The sequence below is a fragment of the Fringilla coelebs genome (genome assembly GCF_963513975.1).
Source record: "Fringilla coelebs genome assembly, chromosome: 4".
Lineage (NCBI taxonomy): Eukaryota > Metazoa > Chordata > Aves > Passeriformes > Fringillidae > Fringilla > Fringilla coelebs.
In genome coordinates, this window is record NC_140032.1 from 23,264,511 (window position 1) to 23,283,708 (window position 19,198).

The 19,198-nt window shown below is 38.7% G+C and overlaps 1 protein-coding gene across 3 annotated transcripts in view; it reads right to left on the minus strand.

Annotated features, from left to right (window-relative positions):
* Nucleotides 1-18,927, minus strand: part of PDS5A (PDS5 cohesin associated factor A) — a gene marked incomplete at its 3' end in the record, with an annotated part of 74,150 nt that extends 55,223 nt beyond the window's left edge. For all 3 annotated transcript variants that reach the window (XM_084204167.1, XM_084204166.1, XM_084204168.1), the window contains exons 1-2: nt 18,704-18,927; nt 17,744-17,914 (exon numbers count right to left, since the gene is read on the minus strand). In XM_084204167.1, coding sequence (XP_084060293.1) covers nt 17,744-17,914; nt 18,704-18,730 — 198 coding nt within the window. In that variant the 5' untranslated portion in view covers nt 18,731-18,927. The remainder of the gene's footprint in view (nt 1-17,743; nt 17,915-18,703) is intronic.
* Between the last annotated feature and the right edge of the window lie 271 nt (nt 18,928-19,198).

Consider the following 19,198-nt stretch of genomic DNA (forward strand, 5'->3'; position numbering starts at 1 on the left):
ATTTTGTTATCTGTTGAGCATTATTACCTGTACCAGAAACACAAAAGCCCCCCACAGCTTTGTCTTTAGGCAGGTACCAAGCTCAAAATTAATGCATTACAAAATGGAATGAATGCAACATGCAAGAACTTTCTTACTTTGTGTGTGTCTGATGGTTTCATTTATTTTTAACTAGACCCATCAAAAACAAAGTTTCTGAAAATTCTTAAAGCACAGGGAAAAACTGATGCAAAAAAATTGGACCGAAAACTTATCTAGAGTGGCTTTCCTGGCTGTAAGTCTTAATTTTTAAAAAAGGAGGAAGAAAATTATTTCAAATGAATGCATGGAAAGTATTGTATTTGAAGAATTCATTTAGCAAGCCTAAATAATTTTATTGTACCCAATATCAAGTACCTTAAAGTAACACACTGACTTCTGATATATGTGAAATGAATAGTATTTTAAAGAAATTTTTCATTTAAAAATTGTCATTACAATGAAGTTGGAGACAAAGGAAGAATAAAAGGCACTGATATTGCTGATATAAGGACAGAAAAGTCAAATCCACAGTGCTCTGCAAAAGGATGATGCTAAAGATATAATGATTATGTGTAGGATATTCAATTTCTGAGAAATAAGCCTGAGAAACCAATATGATACATCTATGTTTGTGATTCTAACATAGCAAAGAATAATAGGGAAAGTCTTCAAGAAATTCATATTATCATCATAATTGCCAATATTAAAAGTGTGGAAATATTTCAAATCAAATGAAATCATATTATTTATAGAAAGCATTTTCCTAGACTTTACAGGACAGTATTTAAAATTTTTGTTTTAATGTTTTTATTGTTCATTTTATGTTCTGTCTCTGTATCATATCTGTTTTTATTTGCTGGGTCTTGACATTTGCACCCAATCACCAGTAACAGGATTAGGTTTTTACTTGTTTCTAACTTTGTTAAACATTTTAATAGTATTTTCAAGCAATATAGTAATGTTGAGCTGATTGAGAATTATCCCAAACCCAGAAGATGTACTCTGTTTATAAAACCATGACTTTTTCTTACCTAATTAAAGAAAAAAAAAATCAAATTCCTGCTTTCAGAGAGTTCTAATATACCTTTCTAGACGATATTATGCCACATACCTCAGAGCAGTGGTGGCTTCGCTCTGATTTTCTGCAGTTATTTCAAGGTCAGGCTGATAAATTCTTGACTTGGAATTTTTCTCTAGTATTTTGAGAACTTAAGTAACTCCTCGTTTCCATCATAAGAGTCCTGTAACTATTTTGCCTATCAGTTCCATCAAATTCCTTCCTTGTAGATAGCTAGAACATGACTGTAACTGCTGTACCTGTCCCTCAACATTCCTCCTATGTAATCAAAGTTTTATGGCTACTGATTTTTTGAAGTTTGTTTCTTACTGCCTACACTGTAAGAAGCAGCAGTGTATCACATAAAAAGTGTTAATACAAGACTTTTTTTTTAAAGAACATTTTCAAAAAGTGACTGATGTTTTTTAAGAAGTTCCAATAAGGAGTGTCTTATACTAAAACTTTATTTTGAAAAATGGAAACCTCACTGAGGTCCTAAAAATCAGAGAGCACTGCCATTTCCTTGCTCTGCTAGAAAGAGAATACACTTTATGCATTTAATTCTTAATTTAGATATTTAAATACATCATTCAAGTTCAGTCTCACAATTGATGATGCTGAATTTAGCTGAAAAGAACATTTCACTAAACTAAATTGCTGGAATCAGCAACCTGCAAGTACCAAATATAACTTAAATAGCTGCCAGCAATATCCTCATAAACAATGCCTAAAATAGGAATAACACAAAGTTTCTGAAGGTCCAGCATACTTAAAAAAACTTGAGGCATAGTTTGCAAAACACTTTGGCATGGTCATCCAGAAAAATCATTTATCCTCACCATGACAAAATTTGAGAAATTTCCATGCCAAAAGTATGAAACCACACAGGAGGCGAGACTTCAGAGGGGTTCTTGAGGTTATAAATTACTTTAACATCTAGTTCAATACTTCATTAGAAATGTTTGTCACCCACTAAATTTTTCAGTTTTGGAGTTTTTTAAACTCATTCAGTAAATTCCAGCAAAATCGACACAGTGTCTCAAGACAATGCATGCTCTGCAACAGTGAGCAACTTTTGTGTTCATTTGAAAGAGCTGGAAAATCCATCTGATTCCCTTTCTAAGATCAGACAGCTGAAACAATGTACCCCAACCCAAGCTGTACCTCAACCATGAACATAAATTAGGTACCCAGTGGCACAGGATTCAGTCACTTCACAAATATCTGTACCTGCAACACAGTTTTAAATGAGAAATTCGAGAAGCTTACTAAGAATGCACCAAGCTTCAGCACAAAAAAATATGATTGCCCAGAACACGTAGAAAGTAGCCACTTCATTGATAGTATTGGACTGAAGTGGCCTGAAACCAAAGTAACACCTCATTTAAAAATTATCTTTGTTTCTCTGACTCAAAAATTACAGAGATTTCACTTCACTTGCTCAGCTGCAGTTATCTCAGAACAGTAGCCCGCATTTCGCAATTCATCTTCATAGCAAAGTAAGCAAACTTCAGAATGCACTTTGGCCTATAAATTGTAGAGGTATGCAATAGTCTTCTACAGCTGCAAGAATTCATTGAACATGCTAAAAATGCTGTTGGCTAAGATTTACAGTCAGGAAACAAAATCTGTCAACTACAATCTTTAGCGCCTAAAATTCAAACGTTAAATGGAAGCCACCTAGCACCTTAAAGAAAATGGCTGAGACCTAATATTTCACTATGAATTTTATGAGAGAACGGTGGAGGTGGACACAAGCAGATGCTGACCAAGTAATTGATCTTGAGGAAAATGCTTCAGTATTTTTATTCCATAGTCCCAAAATACTGACACATTCATGATGAGATTAATTACAGAATTCTGTTCCAGATGTAGAGAGCAGAGCGAGTTAGCACTCATCCAGATGGGGCTCAAATTCCTAACCAAGGAGAGAGGCCAAAGGATGTTACTCTCAGATTCCACTATTGGCAGTTTCCCCATTGAAGGTAAGTACTGCCTGTACTAAGGACCAAAAAGAAGTATCAAAGGGAAACAATCCACCAAAGAAAATCGAAGGACAGAGGGAAATGCTTCCTGCTGCACGTTTGAAACTATTGCCTTGTTTTACTTTAACTTTAGGCATCTTTCTTTTGCCGGAGCTCTGACTGCTCACATATAGGGTTAAAAAATGGCAAAATCATGGGGTAACACTCGAATCAGGTAGTGGCCACCTGCATACTGTTGACAGTGTGTCTACAGTATTTGTTTTGAATTTGCCTAGGAGCTGCCTTCAGAGGTCAGAAGACAGCTGATTCTTGTGTGAGTCAGGTATTGAGAACCCAAGCAGTAGGAAAAGCGTTTTTCCATCACTGCATAAACTTAAACATTTTGTATATTCTGTGCTTATCGCTTCTCTTGGGTGAGAAAGCCTATTTCCTAGTCAGCAGTCTTAGAGAAGACCAGGAAACCCAGAACATCTTTCCCCCTGGTTTTCAGTATGATGGTTTTACAAGCATTCTGGTCAGGATTAAGAAAGAGAGCACAAAGTAAGTTCAGAGTAAAATAGGTATTAGCCTCCATCTACCTTCCCATAAATGTACCCGAATTTATTTGTGCTGGTCAAACCTCTGAACATTTGATCCACTGGTCATGAGTGGTATCAGTTACTTACAGATTTTTTTAATATCCTATCAAAGACTTGCCAGGTAAATTACAGATTTTAGAATCAAGAGTCACTTAAAGTCTCCAGAATTTATATACAAACAAAAAGACTGAACTCCAGGAGTCCCAATTTACTACTCAGATGTGAATATATGTAAAGCAGGCCCATGCATTCATTTCTTAAGCATTATTCTGAAGTTTTCTGAATTGAAGAGTACCAGTAAGAGCTTACTTCAATAATAATATAAAATGAAACAACTAAAGCAAACAAGCCACAAACAAAATGATATAAGATGAAATCAAATTATTTCAAAGTAAGGATTTGTATAATCAAAATTATCTACATACAAAAGTTTCTGGCAACATTCCCACACTATTTTCACAGAAGTTTCCATATACAAACAAACTTCTACTAGAAAAGCAGGCAAAATTCAGCTCTAACATTAGCATCAAGTTTGGATTTTTGATGAATATAACCACTAAATTATTGCAAACTCCTTGCACACACTGATTCTAAGAAGAAGAAACAAAATTATGTTCAAACATATTTCAATAGCAGCTAGATTTTTAGGACTCTTATCAAGGAGTCCTTAATATATTCTGCCTAACTCTCAGGCCCTGAAGTGTAAAAAATAGTACTTAAATGAGTTAAAGAAGAAGAGTTCTTACTTTCTATGAATAATTCGGGAAGCACTTCACGTGCAAGAGTAAACTTGGAGTCTATTCCTGCTATAAGCCCTGTGGAGTGCAAATAACTGGCTTTGATATAACACACGCACAAGAAGATTCTATTACTTGCATTTATCAGTTCATGCTTGGGAGAGAAAGCTATTTATGGTACCTGTCTGCTGGATAGTACAGGTTTTTTTTTTGCATTATGTGTGATTATGTGGAAATAAAAGATTCACCTCTGTCTACGTGTAGGTATGCATGCGGTTACTCCCCTACAGACCGACACATCCTGGAAGTTAGCACACATCTTTGTTTAAAGAACGACTACAGCAGGCATTAGGAAGGGAAAAAACATTAAGAATCGGAGCCAGCATGAAGACAAATCTGTTTGCAAGCACTGGCCTGTACCGCCTACTCTAGTTCAATTCACACCACAAGACTCAGCAGTTTGGACTACAGAACAGGAGATCAGTCTAAACATCACAGACTGCATCTCATAACCATAATACTGGTACCGACCTGAGAGCCATGCTTACGGAGGCCTGAAAAAACTCTGAAACTTCAAATTCCTTCTTTTGTACAAATAGGACAGACAATAAAAGAGAAAACCAAACAATCCTAGAGAAAGAAGAGGTATTACCTAATTATTTCTCTCTGCTATTAGTACATGAATTCTGAATTCAAATATAAAAACAATTAATTTTGAAAGCAATTATGTATTAGGATGAATGGTATCTCTTACTGCAGTTACTGAGCGAAGCATTAGAAAATTCATCGTGGATTTCCCAACATTCATGCTTGTTCAAAATTACTGGTGCCAGCAAAATCCACACATCTGTGTATAAACACAGCACTGATCTCAATTGTTTGTAACCAGAGAACATTCCCCTCTGTTTCTTAGCTTCTTTTTTCAGACATGGAAGGCCAGTACATCATTCACTGCACTGAGATTTGCAGCTCCCTGAAACAAGCGACACTCTTCATTTTGTTTACAGATACTGCCTCACAAATAGAGGGGGTGGAGGGGTGCTTGTAATATTTCTTAGGGTGTAGTTTCATGGCTGTGAGTCAACCCAAATCTGCCAAATCTGTCCCTCCATTATGCCAGCTCGTAAGTGGCTGATAAGTGACACTACTGAAAAATCCCATTTTCTGCCCAGGTTACTTTTCAGATATATCTGCTTCTTGAACCAGCTCATTACATGGCTGTAAAAATAACACGGGAGGGTGAGATTACTTCAGCTCAATCTCAGGGTGCAGTTTAATGACTTAGAAGTTGATTTAGTAAGGTCAAACTCAATGTACACAGTGTCCCAAATTCAGCTGTCACTGCAAGTAATAGTTCACCCCAGTATTATCACAGGGCTTCTACAAAAGCAAGGAGGGGATAGTAGGTGACTGCACAAGTCATGCTGATCCAAATGAAAATTTACCTGGAAAAACTGCTTTTGAATTGGGTCAATTCTACAATCCAGCACCCTGCAAGCCACAGATACACCTGGATAGGCATGGGGAGAAGTATGGCCCACAAGTAGCAAGAGTGTTTAACTGGCTCAAAGTGCTGGCTTTGGTTGTTTGTGCTACCATACACCAGGGTTTCATTGAGGGCAATCCCCCACCTACTGGCGTAGCAACTCCACCATTTCCAGCATCTGTTTTCCCCTCTTTCCCTGCAGTCACTATGTGCCTCTATTTTTCACTTTTTCTCCTCTCACTCTACACAAACTTCATCTGTCTCTATGACTTTAGGAGTGCTGGTGACTCAAATAAAGGAAAATTACTTTGAACCATTATTCTTCCTGAACAGCAGTGGCAGCAGCAGTGAAAATTAGCAACTGTTTCTTCAGTAGCAGCATCACACTAAAAGTACTCAAAAGTATTTATATACAACAGTGCCAGGATGACAAGCTTCTCAAACACAAATCTGGCAGACTTGAAAGAGAACTAGCCTTTTAAAATTATTTCTTTATTTTTAAGATAAACAAAATTGCTTTAGACTGTGTTAGTATACCCACTATGCAGGTCAGCTCAGATCACTAAACTGACTTGCAATACTCTACAAAACCAACCTGTCATTACTTACTTCTCCACATTGTTACATTCCTGATGAAATTTTTTTCCCCACGACATTGGTTTTGAGCAGAATATTGATAAAGATGATGAAAAATTGTGGGAAAACTCTCAAATAATCTTCTAAAAACACCAACAACTGATACTGTCCTTATTTCTAAAATTTTGAGGCTAGTTTTAAAATTAATTTTCTGGGGATGCTGCATGATGCCAGGCTTTTAACAAAGTGTTGAGAGACATCAATTCAGATTCTGTACAGGAACAAACGCATGACAGCCCTCACACGTACAGACTGAAGTCGGAGCAACCCTGAGGAGTCTCAAGACTGTGAATTAGGGCATAGCTCCACAGTATGAATTCTCAGGAGGCAGAGCCTGTGAGATAGAGTCCCTCAAGACATTTCTCAAACCAGCTCTACTGCTAGATAAAAATCGAATGGTGAACTCCATCCTCACAGACATACACAGGCATCAGAAACCAGTTTTAGCCTCAAACATAAAGTAACACAGAGCTCAAATTCTAGAATGACTACTCTTTAATCTACGTATCATATCTAACTCAGGCCAGAATGCTCCAATTTGCACAAGAACATAAACTAAGAACAGTATCTAAAGATGTCAAAGTGAAACAAAATTAAAAGGCGGCTCTTTAATCTGTAATCTGAGTGAAGGTGATTTAACCTTTAAAGTGAAACATCGGCTAGGACTGAAAGACTCTAACTTTGGAAAACATTACACACCACCCCCACTTTCCCAGCTGAGATTTAGAAACACAGACACTAACTTGGTTTTTACTCCCATTTCAAAGTGATTTTTTTTAATGGCTTATTAAGTTTTCTACTGACCTACTTCCAGTTCTATTAATGTGTATATATTCTACAAAGATATAGTTTTTGTACTTGGTGAACCCTTCATTTCCTAAAGCAAAATTCTCACCGTTTTCAGCAGTCTAGACTACCAGTTTCAAAAGGAACAAAACTGAAATCTTATTTCCAGATTTCCCAATTTCCCTTCAGCTGCAGTTATGCCTATTTTCATATTCTACATACATTTTCTAAGAAAAAAATGTTACTAACAGGTCACAAATGCAACTACTAGACCCTCATTTAGTGACTTCACATGAGAAAAATAGTACTTCTTGCCACTGATATTCTACTGGTAATAGCAGGGGAAGGAGCTTTTTAGATGGATTAGAATTTTTCAAGAATAATGACACATGCCAACTACATTTATCAAGGGTGACTGAATTAGGCATTTAAACAAACATTCATTTTCCAGGAAAAAAGCTTTAAAGTTGCCTTGCATTCTTTATTTACCATCTCGATAAATGAATGTTAACTCTGCAGCACTTCACTGATGAGAAAGAAACACCTGTTAAAACCCACATATATAGGGCCACCTCTCACAGATCACTGAGTTGTTTTCAACCATCATAACAAAGTACTGAATTTACCTGCTTTATTTTTGTTACTGCAACAGCTTAAGAATTAAACTTCCTTTCATATACTCCACAATACATTCTGCCATTGTGCAAACACAGCAGCAAAATTTCTGAATTATTTCTCTTCATGACTTCATGTAAACAAAGCTTCTAAAAGAAAAATTTTATCCTTTATGACTGACAGGAATAAGGCCCAGAGAAAAGCACTGCAGTCAGAGTTCAGTGAGTATCAGGTTTTACTCTCTTAAATCACAATAAAAGAACAATTTTTATATTCTGCAGAATTTACTTTCAAATAATTCCCTACTAAATTATGAATAGTTTGATTACATTTCAGTAATGAGTTTATTACAGAGAATAATTACTGCATTTGGATAATTAAGTACATGCATGTATTTTCAAATGGTACCAGCAAAAAAGCACAGTTAAACCACAAAATTATGTTAAAATAACAGGATTTATTATACTTTGACTACCCTGTGGACCAAAAGACAGAGTAAAAATTTTACGCTGAACTTGTAACAGAAGTCAATTAGCTTATTTTTTTTCAAGGAACAACTTCTTATAACCAATTTCTCTTCATATCCACATCACTACTGGCATAATATGTAACACTTTATATTAAGCACTTCCTAAGTGTAACTACAGTTTCATTGCACACATTCTTCTTCAGCACTTTTACCACAACCCTGATTCCAGATCGCCAGAAAAACCCAAACAAAGGTAATTACATAAAAAACCACTCTACAAAACATCAATTAACTTATTGTTTGTCTCTTGAGATTTTAAACTACTTCTGAGTGATTTGGATTTTGCTGGGTTTTCAGATTAGCTTTTTTTTATTATTACTTTACTCTTTCAGTAATACCATATCGTATAAGCAATTTTCATCAAGCTGATCATGGAAGCCTCAAGTCTCATATTCAGTTGTTAAAAGCAACCACTTTTAAGTTTAAAAACTAGTAATACTTTTTAATACCATGAACCACCCACTACCAATTTGTGGGTTACAAGAGTATTAAAAAAGCATTATTCTCCCTGTTTATCTCCTGTACTGCTGCTATTTGAAATTGATTTTATCACAGGCACCAAAATTGCCACTGGCTGGTCTCCAACAGATCTCTTCCCCACCACTCTCCTCTCAGAGAACTGCTGCACCCCTTGCCTTGCTCTCATCCTCCTGCATTACCTGCCCACTTTCCTTTGGGTGCCCTGTCCAGAAAGCTGGAGAGGGGACAGCAGATCCCCGAAAACATTTGAAACACCCATGAAATAATTAGTTGAATTTAATCCAGCTAGGACATGAGCTGCTGCCTTTTGAAATGTTTAACAGTGCTGGTCCATGTTCCTTTGTGTAAACAGAATTTGGATGTCTCCATTCTGCTCAGCTGCAATTAGACAAGTGTTCCATCTCTGAAACCTCTGTCCAACTGCCAGCAAGTTTTGAACTAATGTAACTTCAGGGAAGATCAGTAACCAAGAAATTAAGACTTATTTCATTAGAAAAGCAAGGTAAAAACATTTTCCCAGGCAAAGTTCTATCACATATACAAAGTAAACTGAGACACGCAAATGTTTCCCCTCAGTTTTTGGAAGACTGATTTTTGGGTACTTAAAACAACAGTAGTAAGATTTCCAAGTAAGCACAAGTTTAGAGCTCATCTTTCGATGGACTTTCACACTAGATGTACAGATAAAACAGTTTGAAAAAATAGTGTATAATAAATAAGATAAAACAGTTTTAAAAATATTGTAAAACTGCAGATGTTAAGCTATTTCCTCATGGTCAATCAGGCTATTTCCACAGAGAGCCATAAGAAAGAGAGAGACAACAATTGCCGAGGAAGGGGAATTCTTTAATGACTGCAAGCAAATTCTACTACTAAAGACTACCAAGTACTAATGTAACTATTTTTAAGCATGTGCATTTTTCAGGTGCTGTAGACATCAAAGAATAGTGTGCGGAAAACTCCAGAAATATAAGACTTCTCCAAAATCCTTTAAAAAAAATGTTCTTCCTCCTCTTTCATCTTCAAAATCTGTTCAAAAATTATTGGTAAATAGAAAAGACATGTCTCTTTAATGCTTATGAATGTATTTTGCCTTTTCTCTGTTTCAACAGTTTGGAAAGTTTTGGTAAATCTCATGGAGAGAGATGCCATAATTTCTACCATTAGAAACAGAAGACATGAGGCCTAAAATGCTAATGACTACCCAACTGTATTCCAGCAAAATGTGACAGGTTGTACTCATGGAAGACAATAGAGTACCATTAAGATTAGGTAATATAACTGAACAACTAGAAAGAAACAGGAACTCACTCGAGAGCAAGACATTAAAAAAGCTGATCAGCCTTCACAGTAAATTTAAAAGGATTTTTCCCCCGCTGCAAAACTGATCCTAACACTGAAGCTCTGACACCTCCATCAGCTAAGTATGTATCTTCAGTCTCACACAAGTAAAATGTATGTTTAAAATATCCCCATGCTATTCAGGTACCAGAAAATTTTTCCATCTTCATTCCTGAGCAGCAACTACAATGTGCCAATTTTATCTTTGTTTCTCCTTAGCAGTATTTCATCATGCTTAAGAGATCTTCACAACAGCCAAATTCTGATGTCAGCACAGCAGCGGGAATACGGTTCATTAGCTTACTGCAGCTGCAAAGCCAGCAAAACACACATTGCTTTGAGTAACACCAATAATAAGCATGTGTTTTAGATTTCTAGGTAACAATGGTGATTAACAAGATATTACAGTCTGGGAAAAAACCTCCAGATACAAACAATGTTTAACACAGACTGGGGAGACTATGGAAAAGTTTGGTTTCTTTAACTACCAAAATGGCTAAACGGCTATAGTACATACTGTGAACCAAAGATCTGCTAATTATTTTGTCTGTTGTTTTTCTTTATCATAGGAGGAGATGCACATTGACATTAAGCAGACAAAATAGATATTAACTGATTCAAGTAGGCAAGGTAGAAAAGTAACCACATATATATGTCTGATTTCCCTTTCTATCAATCATCTCCATACTACCGTCTGCAAGCCCAGGGAGTTTTTCTTTAATTTCTTATCACTGGTAAGAGAATAAGACTTCCTTTATGAGTCTTTGACCATAGCTAAAGCTCCTGCTGTTTTGCAAACTAGGGCAAACAAAGTCCTCATATGAATGCAGTAAGTCACACATTTTGTGTCCAAACTTTATTTAAAATATTTAAATTCACAAAAAGTCTTCCACGTTGTACCATAAAAATACATACTGACTGGCATATCCACCTAAAGTGATTTATATGACTAAATCATGTCACTTATACTGAAGATAACATCAGTAGAGCTCTGGTCTGCCACAGGCTTCCAGTATGTCCCTAAGTAATATTTAGCATTCAATAGTTTGTTTCAATTTTAGAAGAGGGGGACAAATTCAGAAATTTTTAATATATTATCATCACAACAACTCTCAATCATCTCTTTTCCAAGGTAAATAATCCTGTATGTCTCAAACTTCTAGTCAGTCTTTGTAATACCAATGTTAATATAGTACTTGGTAATATTACACACACACAAAAGGAAACACCACAATCAAAATCCTGAAGCCATTACTTGGTTCCACTCACATTAAAAAACTTGTTCTGGAGTTAATCAAGGTTATTTAGTAGAGAAGTATTGCTCCAAAGACCGCCTTTCTTATTTACTAAAGATGGAATACTGTAACTGAAGGAAAATACTTGAAGAAAATTAATATTCTGTACTGTATTTTGAAATGGTAAAGTCTGAAGATTTGCATGCCATCCTCCCACCTATTACAAAGTTTCTGTAAAATGCCTGTAAAACAACATGTAAACAGTTTTCACAGAAATCATTAGTCATTTTCTGGGTTTCTTTTAGGAGATATGATAAGGCCTGGATTACAGAAGCCCTGGACACTCAGAAATGTAGCTGAAATCAAAGAAACTTTCAATCTGAACATATAAAGTGCAAAAGAATGCACTTCACTTCAGAAGTCACAATTTAGAAATACCAAATCAGACATATGAAGTCAGCTTGTCTTTCTGGTATTAGGATTTGGTTTCTTCCTTTCCAGTAACTCTTCAGTTCCCCATCTCTTAACTGTGATTAACATCATGCCTCGCAAACCTCAAGCATTAACATAAGATTTTTTTTAATCTTTGAAGCTTTTAACAGAATAAATAAAGGCATAAAGACTTCTGAACTAGTCGTCCATTTCAGCGGTCAGACATCAGAAGTTATCATTTCTAATTCAGCAACCTTTTGGGTTTCCCCCCCTTTCAAATGGGGGCTTTTATCCCTTTCACAATACATTTATCTTAGTGTTGCTGGGAAACCATTAGAATAATATTGTACATGTGAAATTGCCATTAATTACTGACGCACTTGTAACAAAAGAAAATTATCAGATACAAAAACAAAGGGTGTCATCATCAATCAGTTTGAAATTCAGTAACATCTGGGTGAACTTGGTAAGCCCACATGGGCTGTTCCTCTAAGGCCTGACAAAACTGGGACATTTACAAAGCAATCGGTTAATATTCCATTTGGAAAAAAAAATCAGAACACAATTTCTTCTTCTCTGACTAGTGGCCTGTCCTAGTTAATGAAAAACTTGATTGTTACAAGACTCAAACTAATTAAAAAGATTAAACTATGAGCGAAATCAAATTAAAAATTTGGCTTTAGGCTTATGTGGCCAACAATAGCTCAAGAACATTGCAACTGCAGTTTGCAGTTAAATACAATCAATGAAAGTTTAAAATTATTAGAATAATTAACTGTGGATTATTTCTGTAACCTGGCTGTATGACCTCCACAAAATTACTTGTAATTCTTAAATATAAGCATGTAAATACATGCAAGTCACCCATGTCATCCAAGACTTGCCAGCAAAGAGCATTTATTAGTTAACATACTATCCAACCCACTTACTAAGTATATACCTTTTCCTCTCAAACACACCAAATTCTTGGGGGTGACACAATAGATTTTCTTCTATCAGATGACATCTTAATTTGTATTTTTTAGTATTGTTTAATATAATTTCCTAGGTAAAATCCAGGTCAGATCAAAGGCTCATCTAACTACACAATCTCAAAGAACAGCCATTAACTTACACAGAAATATCAGGTTTAGTTAGGAGAAACTCTTTTTTCCTCTCACGTAACTACAGCCTATTCCAAAACATTTAAATAGCATCAAGCAACCTTTCTCAATTTTAACAAGATGTAACAGATGCCTAAAACTACCTGTGCACGGTATGACAAATTGTTAGCATTACCTATTTCTAGTGGTATGGAAACCCAACAGGCCAAAGTACAAAGGGGCCAATACCCGATAACCAGAGGAACACGCAGAGAAACAATGGAAAGGAGAGGGAGGGTGCTTGTTTCATTCTCACACAAATACATATAATCACTAAGAAATGCCAAGGGACAAGATAGGGAAGACCTCAAGGCACACCTGGAGTGCTAACTTCCCCAGATGATCATAAATTAGGCCTTGGGGTGGGCAAGGCAGGGAAGAATTAGAGAGAGGATGAAAGGGTGTGGGGGGCATTGAAATCAAATTCAACTTTCACAGCCAATGCCTTGCCTGTCACCATGGAAAAAAGAACAAAACTATTGGACTGATTGAAAAAAAAAAAAAGGACAATCATTCCCCCAGAAAATCCAAACTCCCACAAAACAAAAACCAGAATCCTAACCCAGCCATGATACAGAACTGTATCTCCCTCACTAAATTCTAACCGATAAAACTTAATTTCACAGAAACCCATTTAAACTGTGTTAAACCTGTGTTTAAAATTTTCATGCTGAAACAAATTTATTGCTTCTTTTCCTTTGAAAAGTTTCAGAAACTTCTTTTTTACTTGTGTATATTTAGTGTCTGTTTAAATGTGCATTTTACAGATTTCATGTATTTGTGATTACACTGATATCTCAGGGTAAAAAAAATGCTGCACTGTAAGTATTTTCTTTATGTCTACAGACTTTGCCTACAGTCTTACACTTTACCAAACTGTACAGTTTTTAGTACAAAGCTTTATCTGAACTCACCATCATGAATTCTTTCTTTTACATTAAAAACTCTAGCAGGCATGACAGCTTTCCAGAAACAATGCAAATGTCCCCATCTTATCTCAAAAGAAAACATTTGCTAACTTTAACATTCGAATTGACTCTGAGGCTCCTTCAACACACCAAGGCAGGACTGCCACAAAAAGAAGTTGGTTTTGCCCTGTGCCAACCCAAGTATTAGTGAGTTTTCCTGATAAATTACATGAGAAAAGGGTTCAGGTTAAAATTAACTTAGTTGGAGAGGGGTGGGTGTTCTGTTGTTGGCTGGTTTGAGTTTTTTCCCTGCTAAGTTTTAACACCGTCAATTCTTCCATTTTGGTGCTCAGCAAAACAAAATGCTTGTAAAGAAGGTACAGAACAGAGGATGGGACAAGCACATGAGAGCCCCATGTATTTCGGTGGCAGATCTGGCTTTGCCTACAAGGGCTGTTTATGTCAGTCACTGAGAAAATCAGTCTCTATACATTTTGGATTGATGGGCCTATTTGTAATGTTTCTGACAATAAATACACCACTATTAATCTTACTCATAATGACTAAAAATGTATTATATCAATGATACTTTACTATTCTCTTGTGATCAAAGTTATATCTGAGATTTAATAGATTACTGACAACAATATACAATTCTGCAGTTTAACACAGCAGTAAAATACAGTCAAATTTGAAAAAAAATTCAATAGTCATAAAGAAGCTTTGCAGCAAAGCAAATGCCAAGATTCTAAAACTTCTTTCAATCCTCAACTATCTTATGGAAAGAAATATAATATTGCTAACACAATTGCTCTCAATTTTTATTTAGGTTCTGGTTTGATCTTGGAACTGAAGGAGGGCTTCTTGGGTGCCTTACAATTGTTCGCTTTCCCCTTCTATCACTTGGTTATGTCAAAGTTACCATCCCCCTTTAAACGCCTTACCCAAATTGTCACGCATCTGACCTGCAGCTCTAAAATCAATCCCTACAGAACTTGAACATCTGCCCTGTAAAGAGAAAGACTGACCTAAAAAAAAAATTATTTTGTAGCCAAAAGTACAGTAAACCTCAACACTCTGCTATGTGCTAGCTGCCTAGTTTGGTTAAACTTACTTGGACCTATTGAATGGACACTTGACCCCAGCCACAGAACACCAGTTAAAATCACTTCCTCAACAGCTGAAACTATGCATCACATGCTGTCCCACTCTAAGAAGGCACCAAACCATCACTGTAATCTAACACTCCAGAAACTACCTTTGACTCCATTAAGCACCTGAACTTGTGTTTCATTTGCCATACATATGCAATCCTGACGCATTTCCTTTCTACATCCCTCAAAAGATGCATGTTCATTTTAAAATCCTCAATATTTTCATTTTCAGGACAATAATAATGTTATCATACAGACATATCAAAACACTTTGAAAGCATCTGGCCTACATTTTATTACCCACAACCCCAAGCAGAAGGAGGGAATGGATATAAAAACATTCTTTTTAAAAGTCCTTGGCACAAAAGCTGCTGCTCAGACACTCTGGGACAGGTGCCCAGAACGTCTCAAGTTCCAATAATAAGAAAAGCTTTCATTAGAAGAAGAGGTCTGGACACAAAAATACAGATACAATACCAGAAAACTTGCTAATAAGGACACAAATTTGTAACCAGTTAAGTTGACCATGACTTCAACAAGCTAAAAGAACAAAAATTTGCAGGAACGGATCCACATCCTGGTGGTCAAAACTCTAAGTTGCACATTTTCTGCAAGAAACACCTTCTGTAAGAGCATCTTTGGCTGACACATGGCCAAGAAGACAAAAAAAACTACAGTTTCAAGAACTGATTCATGCCTGAGTTGGTACGTTCTGTTAAAGCTGGCTTTTATCATTAAGTCACATTTAAAGTTCTGGAAAGCTATCTTTTGAAGAAAACTTGAAGAAATCTAACAAAACTTTTTCAAGCACTTCTATCCCAAGCACAGCATCATCATAATATTCCACATACCAAAATTAATTTGTTTTTGTAAATTAAGTTTATATCAAGAAGCTCGGACTTCATAAAGAACGTACACATTATACAAAACCATAAAGAAAAATATACTTGTTGGTTTAGTTCTAGAATGTACAGTACTTTCCATTTTCTTGATGTTTCAGTATGACCCATACCTGACAAAAAAAATTCCTCTAACTCAGGTTAAACAGCACCAATACAGCAAGAAAAATCTTTGTCTGCCATTTTGGACAGAAAAAGAATGTCAGTAGGTGCAGTAGCAAAGTATTTGTTTCCATTTGAAGTTACTCTCAAATTTTTTGGCTGTCTGAATTCTATAACAATAATTCATTAAAAAACAACAGAAAAAAAGTCTGGCCTTAGCCTGGAAATTATGTCTAATACACACACACACACGAATTCAGTAAAACATGTATACATGATTTTGAAGTTCCATTATTCGTATTATATAGGACTTACATAGTTCACCATTCCAAGTCCACCAACTGGGACAAAATAAAATACCTGTTTCAAGGATCAGCTCAAAACTGCATTCCTCTACATTCCACAGACTTTAATTTGATGTATCTATCTAAACAGTTACAACTCTAGCATCATCTCCTGTAACTGGCAATATTCCACTGCAGTTTTGAAAATACTAGGCCAAACTTGTCCATTCAATAATTTTCAAGACTGTAAACGGACAACAACGCTCATTTTCAAAAAAAAAACAGGGATAGGTGCCTTGCTGCTTAAAAAACAAAGCACAAAGCCTATGTTCCCCTCACATTTATAGCTAAGAAAACTTTTCAATGTACTGACCAGCCCAGACGACAATTTTTATTTCTCAGTCTTTGTGCAGTCACTGTTGTCATAGGAAACAGATTATCAGATGACAGAATATTTCCAATCTCTAAAAATTATTACTCCACCCTGGGCATAGGACCAAATCCTAAGTTACAAAAACCTTTGGTCCAAAGACCATGGTGTTAACAAACGAGCTGTGTCAATATTTGATCAATGCTCAACTTAATTCTCTATTTTCAGCATGGACATAAGAAATAATCCTATTGTAGCACAGTAGCATTTTTTTTTCCAGTGGAAGAAGAGATTAATAAAGTAAAAAAGAGGCAAGACTCGCACTCGCCCAGGATGCTGTCAAACAAGCAGAGAAGATGCTTTTCTAACAATCCCTTTTGCTCAAGAAAATTTAGCAATTTTGTCAATTATCCTAAATAGGAAAAAAACAGTACGCATTACACTAAGTTAAAAAATCTGAGGGAGGTTTTACATTTGAAACTATTTCAAAATTCCATCCATAAACTCCAGAAAGTAAGCTTTGTTTTCGGCAAACAGTGTGATCTATTCAATCAAAAATACCCTTATGTAGGCCTACTTGTTTCCTCCACTTGACTATACTTTCTTCAAACGCCGGAACCCAAAACACCACCTAGCTTGCCAAAAATTTTTGCTAGCATATCCTGCAATTATTACTTGTGATTCCACTCCAAACCTCTCTAAACTGTGGATATGTTTCATGTACAAATTAGCAGTTAGTGTATCAATTCCAGCATTGAGAGAACTCACAAGAGAACCGTAATGAATTACAAAAAATGGGAAAAATGGGTCCTCCACTTTTAAGGAAAAACAATGAAGTCATATTCCCTTAAAGGTCTGCAGGCAGGAAGGACAACAAAACTCTGGCAGTTCTCCATTCCAGTGATAAAATGTTTACCTTAACAAGTAAAAGTTTCAGGGAAGGGGGTGGTGGTCAGAATTGCTCACCTTTAACCGTTTAACCACCTCATCGTTGGTAATTTTGTCCGTAATCTCCTTCACTCCAGGAGGATAGTAGATGATTTTACCGTCGGCAGCAGGTTTTGGTTGGGTAGCAGGGAAGTCCATCCTGGCGCTGCTGGTTATAAACTTTCCTTCTCCACAGTCCTCTACCGGCCTCTATCGGTCAGAAAACAAAAGTTCAGCAGAATAGAAACGACTTTCTAACCCTCTTTTTCCATTCCTCACCCTCAATTCGCTGAAGGCCCCGGCTATCGCCCCGCCGGCCGCGCCCCCCAGCGCTGCCCCCGCCGCATCCCGGCGGGAGCGAGGCCCGGCCCGCCGCCGCTCCCCGCGACTCGGGCCTCTCCGCTCCCCTCCGGCGCCTCCTTTCATTGCGGGGCTGCCCCAGCCCAACACTGTTAGTTCGCAGCCGACGGTTTTACAATGAAATTTGGGGCCCAATCGACGGACACCCCGCGGCCGAGGACCCCTTACGGCCCGGGGGGTGGGCCGGGGACGCCGTTCCGGCCCCAGGGGGTGGTTCAGAGCCGGAACACCGGCCCCGGAGCCGGGAGACGAGGCCTAAACAGTTAGGCCTCAAAACTATCGGGAGGCAGAGAAGCCAACAGGAGAGGGGGAGGGAGGGAGGAAGGGAGGGAGGCGGCGGCGAGCGCAAACAAAACCCCCCCGCGACCCCCCCATTCCCTCAGAGCCCCCCACCCGCCCTCCCGCGTCTCCAGGAGCCCCCCCGGGGAGGGGGCCCGGCCACTCGCCACTTTCCATTTGTTCCCGCAACTTCATGTCCCCTCAGCCCTCGCCCCGCACCCCCCCCACCCGCCCCGCCGCCCCGCATTCGGCCAGGCCCACAAAGAGCTCCCCGCAGCCCCGGCTCCGCGCACACACCCCCGCGGCCGTGGGGAGCGGGGAGCGAGCACGGGGGGAAGCGGGACCCGGAGCCGCCTTTACCTCATGCAGCTCCGGAAGGTGCAGCATTGAGCAGCCTCCGTGCCGGGTGGTGCTCGCCGCTCCGCCGCCACCCCGCCGGCCGCTGCCCTAGGCACTCCCGCCGCCTCCTGCTCCGCGGCGCGGCAGCTCCTGCTCGGGAGCGCTGGCTGGGGGAGGGGGAGCGGCTCGGTGGCGGCAGCAGCGGCGGCGGCGGCGGCCGGGAGAGGGGGAGGCTCGGGCGGAGCGTGCGCCGCGGGGACCCAGCGCCGCTCTCCGCCCGCCCAGGGAAGCGCAGCCCGGGAGGAGCCTCCGAACCGCCCCCGCCCCTTCCCCTTCCCCTGCCCGCCCGCGGCCGGCGGCGAACCCCCGCCAGGAGCCCCCGGCCCCCGCCCCGGGCAGAGGGCGAGGCCGCCCGGGAAGTCTGGCGCCGCGCGGAGCCCCGCGCTGGGTGCCGGGCAGTGCCGGGCGCGGGCAGCGCTGCGCTGCCTCAGCTTGGCGCCTAAAGCCTCGGAACGG